Source organism: Rhinatrema bivittatum, chromosome 5 (genome assembly GCF_901001135.1).
Source record: "Rhinatrema bivittatum chromosome 5, aRhiBiv1.1, whole genome shotgun sequence".
In the NCBI taxonomy this organism is placed as follows: Eukaryota; Metazoa; Chordata; class Amphibia; order Gymnophiona; family Rhinatrematidae; genus Rhinatrema; species Rhinatrema bivittatum.
Genome location: NC_042619.1, coordinates 234,866,983 through 234,879,989, shown reverse-complemented (window position 1 = coordinate 234,879,989; position 13,007 = coordinate 234,866,983). Strand labels below are relative to the sequence as shown.

General features: G+C 46.1%; 1 protein-coding gene across 7 annotated transcripts in view; it reads left to right on the top strand.

Moving 5' to 3' along the window:
• CHAF1B (chromatin assembly factor 1 subunit B) overlaps nucleotides 1-13,007 on the top strand; it is a 76,257-nt gene that overhangs the window by 42,700 nt on the left and 20,550 nt on the right. For all 7 annotated transcript variants that reach the window (XM_029603478.1, XM_029603476.1, XM_029603477.1 and 4 more), the window contains one exon: nucleotides 6,497-6,659. In XM_029603478.1, coding sequence (XP_029459338.1) covers nucleotides 6,497-6,659 — 163 coding nt within the window. The remainder of the gene's footprint in view (nucleotides 1-6,496; nucleotides 6,660-13,007) is intronic.

Genomic DNA, 13,007 nt, shown 5'->3' with positions numbered 1-13,007 from the left:
GGCATAGGAGGTTGTTTCTAAAGCATGGTTTCACTGTGTCCAAACGGAGTCACCTGGGTAACTGGCCATATAGCAAGTTTACAGTTACTTGCTCAGCTTTTGCTGGATATTCAGCTTGGCCATATTCGGGGGTGAAAATTCAGATAAAATTAACTGGACACAGCCAATTGAATATGGGCCTCTTGGAGATTAAGGAAGGAGGTAGCTCATTACTCTCAAAGTTGCTGTCTAATTTTAGCACTAGCTCCATTTCTGTCAATTTTTTATATTCTTAATTATCAGCAGGAGAACAAAAAAACACTACAGAGTGGTTAGTGTGTCTCTTTAGAGGATTGGGAGGATTTAAATTTGTATGAAAATGATTGTTCCCTGTATGTACCCGGATCAGTCCAGACTGCTGGGTTTTGCCTCCTTTCCAGCAGATGGAGACGGAGAAAAATTTGAAGAGCACCCCCTCTTAATCTGGTGTGCCACCTGCATCTCTTTAGTATTTTTCTGTCTCCAGCAGATGGAGGTGGTGCAGAACCTGCGGTCCTGAACTGATCTTGAAGTTCACAAAAAAAAAAAAAAAAAGATCAAGCAGGACAACAAGGGAAGGCTTGTGCAGCAGGCCTACAAGTGATACTGATCTTCCCAGGAGTAGGCAGGGCCTGGTGGGACGATCCCTCCTGGTTTGAGGTAGCTCCGGAGCTCTGAGGTTGGACACCCTGCCTGCTCCCTTGATCCAGTAAGGTGCCTGAGTTGATTACCGGTGGTACAGTCCCTCCCCCTCTTTCGCATCGGCTCCAGGAAAGTTTTTTGAATTCCTCTGGGTGAGTGGCTTGACTTTAAAAAAAAAAAAAAAAAAAAAAAAAAAAAAAAAAAAAAAAACAAACCAGGAAAGCTGTGCTCCATGCTCGGCGGCAGTATTTTTATCTTGCTATCGCGCTTCAGGCTCCTGGGCTCTGCTCGTTTTGTTTTTTGTTTTGTTTTGTTTTTTAGGGCTTGCTCAGCACCATACATGGACGCCCGCACACATTTATTTATTTATTTAGTGCTTTTTTTTATACCGACATTCATGATACAGATCATATCAAATCGGTTTACATGGAACAAGGGGGAAATAACGTTAACATGAACATCAAGATAGCGAAAGTTACAATAAAATAGGGGTACTCGAACTGGGAAGAAGAGGAGCCAGTGGTAGAGGAGATTCGGAACTAAACAATATCAATACAACAATATTTACAATAGCGGTAGTGGGGTGCGTTGACTAGAGGGCCTTGGCGTGTGACTGTAGCTGGGGAGGTCCTAGATTAAGGGAAGGCTTGTTGAAATTACCTTTTACCCTCTCCGGCATACCGCGTATGTCTTTGTGCGCCGCCTGGGGGGAGTCAGCTTCGCAGTTCTCCCAAGCAGGCCTGTGTTCCCGGTGCCTCCCCGGCGGGGTGGGAACATCTGAAGTGGCAGAGAGAATTCAGCTAAGTCCCGTGGTGCAGGCAAGCAGCCGACTGTGCAGGGGGGATGAGGCTGACCCGTTCCCGCTGAGCTCTGAAACGGCAGCCATTTTGCATACATTTGCTGCCGCATCAGCTCGAGCGGCAGGGAGAGGGGATCTCCCGCCACAACTTTCTCCCCCGGATTTGAGTCCTGGGAGTTCAAGATTTCCCCGATGACTACCCTGTTCTCCCGGTAGGGGATCCTAGAGGCCAACCTGCCTTTACCGTGGACTTTGTGATGCTGATGCACAAAGCCTATTTAGCGAGCAGATCACAGCCGGGCAAGGTAGGAGCACGTGGACTGCCTGAAGACCCACCGCCCCAGAAAGTCCCCAGGCGGTTGGAGCCGCAGGGGGCTGTTTGGATTCGGAAGATCCAGGGTCCCTCACCTCGTGGAGATCACATGGGCTTGGACCTGTGGGGGCACCCAGGCCCTGACTCTCCCCAGCCTCCTGCTCCCCCTCATTGGGCTGGATCAGGATGAGGAAACAGAGGTCCGTTCAGGTGGAGGGTGATGACCCGAGGGTGGTTCGCTTATTTCAGAGAGATGAGCTTGACCCACTGATCCTGCATGTCCTTGCCGAGTTGGGAATTTTGCTCCCTCAGGATGTCCTGGGTCACGACACAGTGGATCCTGTTCTTGTCTAGCTAGGACTTTTCCTTTTCATCCTATGCTTCAACAGCTGATGATTTGGGAGTGGGACACGCTGGAATTCGGCCTGCGAGTGGAGCGAGCTGTGGACAAGCTCTATCCGCTGCCTGAGGAGTCCCTGGAGAATCTTGAAGGTTTCCAAGGTGGATTCTTCGGTGTTGGTTGTCACGAAAAGAACAACTATTCCAGTGGCAGGAGAGGCAACCCTTAAAGACCTCCAGGACAGGAAGCTCAAAGTCCACCTCAAGAGAATCTTTGAGGTGTCTGCGCTAGGGGTGAGGGCTGCCGTCTGTAGCAGTCTCATGCAGCAAGCAAGCCTGAAGTGGGTTCAACAACTCCTCAGTTCTAGAGACCTCCTCAGGAGTCGAGCAGGCCAGAGCACTTGGAGGTGGCGGTATCGTATGACATGGATGCCTTGTATGACCTCGTCCAGGACTATGGTGTCCGCAGTTTCGGCCCGAAGGCTCTTGTGGCTGTAACTGGTCAGCTGATGTTTCAGCTGGGGGTGCTCTCCTTTAAGGGAAAATTCCTGTTTGGGAATGATTTGGAGCAGCTGATAGTCTTTAGGGGACAATAAGGTGCATAAGCTTCCCGAGGACAAGCCTAGAGGGACTAGAAGTTTCCTCCCTCCCCATTCTTGCTTTTGGGGTCAGAGACGTTTTTGACAGAGCAGGGCAGCTTCCCTGGGACAGCGGCAAACATCGGGGAGATCTCATTCCTGGTCCTACTCTTTCGAGGGCGCAGACCAGCCCACGACGGAGTCTTCTGGACCCAGATCCTCTCATTGAGATAAAGCCGACCCATTCCTCTCTTCCGGTCATCGGTGGACGGCTGTCCCTGTTTTATGAGGAATGGGTCAAAATAACTTCAGACCAGTGGGTTCTAAACATCATAGAACACGGTCACACATTAGAATTTGCTCGGCCTCTTCGAGACCTGTTCCTGATTTCTCCCTGTGGGGCATTGGTAAAGAAGCAGACTGTGACTCAAACCCTCAACAGGCTGGAAGGCCTTGGGGCCATAGATCCAGTTCCCCCAGACGAATACAGGACTGGGCGTTACTCCATCTATTTTGTGGTGCACAAGAAAGAAGGCACTTTCCGTCCGATTCTGGATCTCAAACAGGTGAACAATGCTCTCAAAGTGCCACATTTTCAGATGGAAACCCTACCCCCAGTCATTGCGGCAGTGCACAGTGGCAAGGTCTTGGCTTCCTTGGATCTAACGGAAGCATATCTGCACATCAGAATCCACAAAAATCATCAGAGATGTCGCTGGCTCATGGTTCTTAGGGAGGCATTTTCAGTTTCGGGTCCTACCGTTCGGTTTGGCGACAGCTCCCCCCACCTTCACCAAGGTGATGGTGGTGGTGGCGGCAACTCTCAGATGAGAGGGAGTACTGGTTCATCCATACCTAGATGACTGGCTTATTCGAGCGAAATCGGAGGACCTTTGCAGACTGGCGATACACAAAGTTTTACACCGCCTGTGCTCCCTCGACTGGGTCATCAATCAGTCCAAGAGCCATCTGCTTCCTTCCAGGTCCTTGACTTCTTGGGAGGCGCGATTCGATACCTGGGTCGGCAAGTCTTCCTCATGGAAGAACAGATAACCAAGCTGACGTAGCAAGTTCATCGTCTCTTGACACTGCTGGTACCCAGGGTCTGGAATTACTTACAGGTTCTTGGTTCCATGGCATCTACTCTGGAATTTGTCCCGTGGGCATTTGCTCATATGAGGCCTTTGAAGAGGGCCTTGCTTTCCCGCTGGGATCTGATTTTTGGAGGAGTTCCAGGTTCCCTTACCACTCACAGAGTCCGCCAGGTCCAGTCTTGGTTGGTGGCTTGTCCTCAACCACTTGAAGCAAGGTGTGGATCTTGCGGTGCCTCAATGGTTGATAGTAACCACAGACGCCAGTCTATCCAGTTGGGGAGCCGTGTGCCAGTCTTAGTCGGCTCAGGGCCAGTGGTCGCAGGAGGAGGCGCAATGGTCCATCAGTTTCCTGGAAACGAGAGCAGTGTGCTTGGCATTGCAGAGAATTCTCCCTCTAGTCCACAATCGGGCGGTGAGAGTATTGTCCGACAATGCGACGATAGTGGCCTATATCAACCATCAAGGGGGAACCAAAGGTCGTCCAGTAGCCTTAGAAGCAGAGAAACTGATGGCCTGGGCAGAATGTCATCTAGCCCTGCTGGCAGCCTCTCTCATAGCGGGGGTTGATAATGTACAGGTGGATTTTTTTCAGTTGTCAACGACTGGACCCCGGAGAATGGGAGCTGTCCTGGGACGCAATGATGCTCATCTCTCACTGATGGGGGACTCCTCATTTGGACTTGATGGTGACTCAAAAGAATACAAAGGCACCATGCTTCTTCAGTTGCAGAAGGAAACATGGGACAGAAGGGGTAGATGCACTAGTGCTTCCTTGGCCCCGTGATATTCTGCTCTACTTGTTTCCTCTATGGTCTCTGGTAGGCATGATTCTGAGGCGAATAGAAGCTCACCCAGGGACGGTCATCCTAGTAGCTCCAGAGTGGCCTCGGAGACCATGGTTCTTGGACCTAGTCAACCTGGTCTTGGACGGTCCTCTGCGCCTAAGTCATCTTCCAAACTGGTGTCAGGGTCTGGTATTTTTAGACCAGGTGGATCGCTTTTGTCTAGTGGCCTGGCTTATGAGAGGAGACAATTGAGAAAGAGAGAGGTTATCCTGAGGATGTCATATCCACTCTTATGGGCGCAAAAACCTCTAATTCTATAACTTATGTCAGGGTGTGGAAGGTCTCCGACTCTTGGTTTAGCGAGCAAGGAGTCCTTCCTCGTCAAGCCTCAGTGGCACAGATTCTTGCATTTCTACAGAAAGGCCTCAGCAAGGGGTTATCTTTAGTTCCCTCTGGGTACAGGTAGCAGCTTTGGGATGTCTTAGAGGCAAGATTGAGGGTGCGGCTTTGGCAGCACACCCTGATGTGGTAAGTTTTCTTAGAGAAGTGAAGCACTTGAACCCTCCGGTCCGTTCAATTTGTCCTTCGTGGAGTCTTAATTTGGTGCTCCAGGTGTTGTGAACCTCCCTTTGAGCCCCTCGAAATCCACCTTAAAGGATTTAACTCTCAAGACAGTATTTTTGGTGGCTAGGAGGATCGCTGAGATTCAAGCCTCTCCTGTAGAGAGCCTTTTCTATGGTTTTCTGATTCAGGGGTGTTGCTCAGAACGGTTCCCTCTTTTCTTCCAAAGGTTGTTTTGGCCTTCCACTTAAATCAGTCAGTGGAACTTCTGGCCTTTCCTATTTTCGATCGGGATACTCCTCACACTAAAGAATTGAAGCATCCTAGATGTCAAAAGGGTCTCCAATGCCTTTCAGGTTTCAGATCATCTTTTTGTTCTGTGGAGTGGTGCTAAGAAAGGGCATAAAGTGTTGAAAGCTACCAATGCCGCTGGTTGAAAGAGGCTATCGCTTCTGCTTATATTTGCTGTGGATGGCCTGTTCCGGACTGTATTAAAGCTCATTCGATCCAGTCACAAGCTGCTTCCTGGGCAGAGAACCAGTTGTATCACTGCAAGAAATCTGCAGAGCAGCGATTTGGAAGTCTCTGCACACTTTTGCCAGACATATAGTATGAATGTCCAGGCACCAGATGTCAACTATTTTGGGAGCAGTGTCATTCGAGTGGGACTTTCCAGGTCCCACCCCAGTTAGGGAAGCTTTGGTACATCCCAGCAATCTGGACTGATCCGGGTACGTACAGGGAAAGAAATTTGTTCTTACCTGCTAATGTTTGTTCCTGTAGTACCACGGATCAGTCTAGACACCCACCCATGGGGGGGGGGGAATTGGCAGTGAGAATCCGCTCGTTGTTTCTATTCACAGCATTTTCTGTTTGATCTCCTACATGCTGCAGAAGAAGATTACAGATTATTTCTTGTATGTTCATAATTTGTATGGTTTCTTCTTGTCCTTGCTTGATCTGACCATTGTTTAAACTGGTTATTCTGCTTTGGTAAAGTTAATACTGAAGAGACACAGGTGGCACACCAGATTAAGAGGAGATGCTCTTCAAGTTTTTCTCTGTCCCCATCTGCTGGAAGGCAGGTAAAACCCAGCAGTCTGGACTGATCCGTGGTACTACAAGAATGAAAATTAGCAGGTAAGAACCAATTTTCCTTTTTATTGTAACTTGCTCTGCAGTTTCTGATGTGTAGCAGAAATCACATACGAATTATAAATATAAATAAGCAAATAAACCTCCCACATGAACAGTGCTCTGCCAGCCATGGGGACCATAGAGTTGATATTTCTGTTGCTGGAATGGGGTCAGAAGGCTGGTATTACTTTTGTTTTATCCCCTAACAATTTTTGGTGTTTCTGCCTTAGATGAAACCTCAGAGAAGCCAAACCAGGGCCTTATTAACCAGCCCTATCGGATGGTGTTTGCAGTGGCTTCGGAAGACACTGTGCTTTTCTATGATACCCAGCAGCTGTTCCCCTTTGGTTACCTGTCAAATGTGCATTATCATACGCTTAGCGACATTGCCTGGTAAATAACTGTATCTTATATTTTGGATCAGTGGACACCTTATAAAAACCTTTTGTGTGAGCAGCTCTTAGATAACCTTTTCAAGATTCACAGCATATGTTTCTTTGCTTTTCTAGCATTAACACTATTCTGGAACTGGAATGCAGTGATGTAGTAGAGCTGTGGCCACCCTTATGTGATTATAAATGTTATGTTATGATCGATATCACAATCAGCCACTTTCATCATGGTCTGTGACATCACAAAGGCACCTAGCCAATCCAAAATCATCATTCCTCTTTGTTACCCAGATCAGTCCACATGAGTGGGTTTTTCATCCCAAACAGCAGATGGAGGCAGAAAACCAAAGCTTCACTATACCATTGGTACTTAAGCCAGGGTACCACCTGCAGTCACTCAATATTCTGTCTCCAGCAGATGGTTGTGGTGTGTAACCCTGCAGTCATATTAGAGACATGATATTCAAAAGAACTTGGTTAAATTGCTCCCAGGGGTGTTAGGCTGTATGAGGGCTATCCCCCTGGTGGAATAGGGGCAGTCAGGGAGATCAGTGACCCTTGGATTAGCAGTACCCTGGCTTGCTGGAGAGAATTTTATAGCCAGTGATCTGGCTTCCTCATTCCCTGAACTTCTCTCTCTCTCCTGGACCTCCTGGCAGTGGATCAAGGAAATATTTTCTTTGGTTTGGAAGGGATCCTATTCCTTTAAAATAAAAATAAGAGGCTCTCAGGAGGAGGGTTTTCAGCATTATATTGTGGCCGGTGCAGGAGGGAGAGGGGGCCTTCTCTGGGAGACTTGATCTGGGAGTCTGTGGTGGTAAGTGCCCTTATTTGTTTTGGCCTGGGAGCGGTGGCTGCCATGTGTGAGGGGATTGCATGCGACTCCACGATGGCGGCTCTCACAGAGCATGGCATATGCTGCAGCGCATGTGGTACATGCAAGGCCAAGCTAAAGTCTTCTGAGGTCTGTAATTCCTGTGTTAGCGGCAGAAGGACGCTTCAATGGAGTGGAGACCATGGCTGGAAACAGGAGATAGGGGTATAAAAGTAAAATATCATCAAAGTAACATTGGAAAAAATTGCACTGGTTACCGGTAAATGTAAGAATCTGTTTCAAAGTTTGACTATGGCACATAAAACAATGTTTATGAATGAGTATTGTTTAAAGGGAAGATTAAAATGGTATGCCCCTGTGTGTGTGTGTGTTACGATCATCAGGGCAAAATCTACTTGTTCTTCTGTCTGTTGCACCTGTTCGGTTGAAATCAACAGTCTATAGAGCTTTTCTCCTTGGCAATTCTGTCATTGTAGAATTTACTGCCTATAATAGTATGTTAGGAAAGAGGTTATTTAAAGTTTAGGAAACAAGTAAAGGCATTTTCTTTTTGCGAAAGTATATGCTGAGACATTGCAGATTTAAAGTGGGTTTCTATAATTGTACAATTTATTATTTTTTTTAATTGAAATTTTTATTTGCATTGGCATTAATGTATACATTAATACTAATTTTCATAAAACACAGTAACACAATACAACATAGGTTATCATGCCATAAAACACCAACAACCTGCCAATCCAAGAGCTTTATTGTACCCCCTGCCTCCTCTACCCCCCTCCATACCCCTCCCTCTTCAGCTTAACACACTTCGACTCTGAGCAGGCACGCACAAATAGCGAGAGATCTGGCATCTTGGTTATGTACATGGTCATAAAAGGCTAGTAAGAACCTTAATATAGTATCATATGTTACTCAGGGCATAGCACGTTATATTGTCTGAAAGAATGTCAAAAGATATGTCGCCTCTTTCTGGCGGTACAGGAGTGATTCACATCTTAAGTCCTTATGTAGCACCGGATACCGCACTTAAGTTATAGATGGCTGTACCATCACAAAAACGGCTCCCAAACTTGAAAATGTTTCTCCACTGTGTCCGTCTGAGTAGCTGTCGGGTAATACCAGTAATGAACCATCCATAACCTTTGTATTACATCGTCTACTGGCGGTGATTATATCTGTTGCCAATGTATAGCAATCACCTGTCTAGCCGCACACAGAATCTGGTTAATAAGGGCTCTCAAGTTTGGCGCCCATGACGTGGGATAGGCCAAAAGAAGGTAAGTTTGGGGATCAAATGGTACATCTGCTGAAGTCACCTGTTTAAGCAGTCCTTCAATCCATCTCCAATATAATGATATCTTAGGACATAGCCACCAAACATGATAAAAGGAGCCTTCTTGATTGCATTGTCTCCAGCATTTATTATCCCGAGAAGGGTAGATCCTGCTCAGCTTAACAGGTGACAGATACCAGCGATATAACAGTTTAGAATTAGTTTCAACAATGCTAGCGGAAATAGAGCTTTTGGCGATGTTCATATGACATCTAGACCATTGTGTCTCAGTCCAGGTTATCCCCCAATCCCTCTCCCACTTCTTTTGGCTCAAACTGGGAGTAGAAGGCGTAGACCCTAGCCATAGATAAATATTAGAAATAAGCCCCTTAACCGTAGTATGCTTAAAACATATTTCTTCAAAGTCAGATTTTTCCCTAGTCACATGGGGCTGCATTGACCGGGCATTAAGACAGTGTTGTGCTTGGAGGTAGTGGAAATATTCATTATCGGAGAGTGGAAATCGCTGTTGTAATTCAGAAAAAGACAATAATTTACAATTGTCAAACAGCTGCCCACAGCACCATATTCCCCTCAAAACCCTTTGCTGAAAAATGTTCCCCATATCTGTAATCATAAATGCCCCTTTATATATACCAAGTGGTAGCATCAGTATCACCGAGGCTTTTCCTGTTAGTGTACCACACCATCTATCCCGTAGCCGCAGTGACCATTTAGTGAACGGATTATCCACCCTGCCAAAGCCCTCTTTCGGCGGAAGGCCCCACAGCCGATTTATATAGCCATTCTCGAACTCCTTGTTGCTCTGAAGTTATCCACTGTTTAACATAGGCACGTGAGGACCACTCATAAACTATTCTCAGCTGGGCCACATGATAATATTGCATAAAGTTTGGCACTGCTAGCCCTCCAATTTCTTAGCCCTAAACAGGATCCGTCTCGACACTTGCGGTGGTCGTCTCCTCCATATATAATGGAAAATCTTAGTATGTAGGGATTTCAAAAATTTGAGTGGGACTTCTAATGGTAGCGTCTGAAAGAGATAAAGCCACCGTCTGAGTACCGTAAATTTAATAGTTGCCACACGGCCCAACCAGGAAAGAGTGTATGGTCCCCATATGTCCAAGTCCCGAGCCATTTGAGCTAGCAACGATCAGTAATTTAATTTAAATAGTTGTCCAGTCTGCGCTGAACTGGATCCCCAAATATTTAATACTTTGAGGCGCCCATTTAAAAGGGAAGTGTGACTTTTAAGTCCTGAGCCTGAGAAAGTAAACATTTAGTATTTCGGATTTAGACATATTCACTTTAAAGCCGAGATCCCACTGAGCCTATCAAGTTCCCGCATCAACCCAGGCAGAGTCAGCTGAGGATGGGCCATGGAGAACAGAATATCGTCCACAAAGAGAGATATTTTATATTGCTGATCCCCCTACTTTGATGCCCTTTATATCAGTAGCATTTCTTATGGTGGTGGCCAGGGGCTCCATAAAGAGAGCAAAAAGCAGGGGTGATAATGGATACCCCTGCCTGGTTCCTCTACCCAGCTCAATTATGCGTGAATATTCACCATTGACCTTAATACAGGCCTGAGGTGAGGCATACATTGCTTGCAACCAGGTCTGAAAATTTTCTCTCAACCCCACTTTTTGTAAGACCTTAAACAATCCCCAGTGAACTCTATCAAAGGCCTTTTCGGCATCTTCTGCCATTAAGACGGCTGGTATCTTACTTTCTTGAGCCTTCCATATAAGATTTACAATTTTGAGAATGTTGTCCTCCGCTTGTCTGCCCGGGATAAATCCTGCTTGATCTACATGGACCAAAAGGGGCAGCACCCTATTTTCTACTAGCTAATATTTTTGCTAGTATTTTTAAGTCCAAGTTGAGGAGGGATATAGGCCTGTAAGAGCCACAGAGATTTATCCTTGCCTGGTTTCGGGAGCACTGTAATACCGGCGAGATTCATAGAGTGGGGGGCAATGTCGGGTCTTGTAATAATTCATTATATACCTTTTGCAAGTGGGGAATGAGGAGGTCATTATACTTTTTATAAAATAACCCGGAAAATCCGTCTAGCCCTGGGGCTTTGTTAGGTTTAAGAGAGGATATAGCTATAAATATCTCTCCCTGGGTGAACAAGCCATTTAATGTTTTTGGTTGGTCTATGGAGGGCAGGTAGCGGGATGTCCCTTAAATATTTATCAATATCCTCCTCAGAGATCAAGGCCTTATTGGTGTAGAGTTCCTGGTAGAATTGAACAAATCTATCTCGTATATGAGTATTATCCATCACGTAAGACCCTGTAATGTCCTTGATTTTTAAAATTTGACTGTGGGAGACTTGTTTCAATTGCCTGGCAAGCAATTTTCCTGGTCTGTTTCCCTCGATAAAGTAAGTACGTTTGGTCCTATCCATCTGATGTAGTATGGCCCCATCCATAATGGTTTGGAGTTGTTTTCTCTTACTGTCTAGAGCACGGAGCGTGCTACTTCCCCCCTGGGCTTTATGTAGCTTTTCCAACCTAGCTGTATCCTGTTGCAACTCGCATTGGGCTTGCTGGTGTTGCTTTTTTTGTGCCACTGCTTTGGCAATTAATTTCCCTCGCAATACCGCCTTAAAACAATCCCATACTATACCTGGTTTCACCTCCCCATTATCATTTGTGAGAAAATAATCCTTAATGTCTTCCCTCACCTCCTCATTTATCTGTTTATTAGAAAGGGTATTGTTCAACCTCCAATATTTTGCCCCTCCTGTTCCTCTTTTAAACAAAAAGATCCCATTATAGGGGCGTGGTCAGACCACGTAATGGAGCCCATCTTCATTCTCCTGCAGCCCATGGTCCACATCTTGCTATCTGGCCACATATCTAGTCGAGAGTAGGTTTCATGTGCTCTGGAGTAAAAGGAGTAGTCTCTCTCTCCGTGGGATTTTTACAGCGCCAGATATCCTGCACTCCCCATGTATTCATAAGTACCTTTAACTATTGCCTATGTGCTTTCAAGTTGTCTCTTGATAGGTTGCTCTGAACCACTTTGGGATTCATTGTTATGTTGAAATCCCCCCCCCCCCCCCCCCCCCCCCATCATTAGCGACCCTTGTATGAAGTCACTCAAAGATTGCTCTAAATATGTAAAAAATTTGCCTTCATTCACAGTGGATGCATAAATATTGAGCAATGTAACCAATACGGTATCCATTCGAAGCACTAGTGCCAAATAGCGACTTCGTTTGTCCTTACAGTCTAACACTTCGGCTTTAAGGTCCTTAGAGATCATGATTCCAACCTCCCCCTTTTTTACATTTCTCTGTTAGAAGCTAAGTAAATTTGGGACAAATTTTATTACGAATTAGACGTTGATCTTTTTTAAGCAAATGTGTCTCTTGTAGGAAAAAGACATGCTTGAAGCATATTAGGCTCCTCAAATAGCAGTTGCCGCTTCCACGGATGGTTTAGCCCCTTGACGTTAAGAGATACTAAGATTATCTCATCCATTGGTTTGATATTATAAGTGCTTACTAACTACTCCTGAATGCCATTTTTCCCGCTACCTAATAACCCTATACATGTGCCACCCTTGCTCAGTCCCAGCTTTCACCCCTTCGTAATCCCCCCCCCCACCCCATACACTTCCATAAGTGAAGCTACCCCCTCACCCTCTCCTGTGTCCTGAGGAATGATGTCGCCTCACACGGCCTAATAACATGTTAACTTACAAGTGGTAATACAGTTATTCCAAATCTTTCCACCCCTCAACTCAAACATTCCCAGTATCAAACTTTTGAAATAGAGAAACCAGCGTAGTAGACTCCCGACTATCTCAGGATGGTGGATCTTTCTGCGTAGCAGTGCCACCGGAGTTTCTTCTTAACCTTTTGCCACCTTTGCCAGCCCTCTGCCACTGGGTGGTGTCTTTGCTTGAGGAACTTCGCGGTGGTTCCTGAGGGCTTTTAACTTCAATTCCTTCCTGCCGGATTAAGTTTTCCGCCACCTTTGCTGACCGAGCAGTGCAGAAATGTCCACAGATGGCAAACGCGATTCCAAATGGGTAAAGCCATTTATATCTGATGTTGCCAGCCCTTAGGGTATCTGTAATGTACTTCATAGCTTTCCTCCTCTGTAGTGTGATGGTAGAGAGATCACTAAATAACTGGATTTTAGTTCCTTTCCACATTATGTTCCCCAGGGTCCTGGCTTTGTTCATGATCGCCT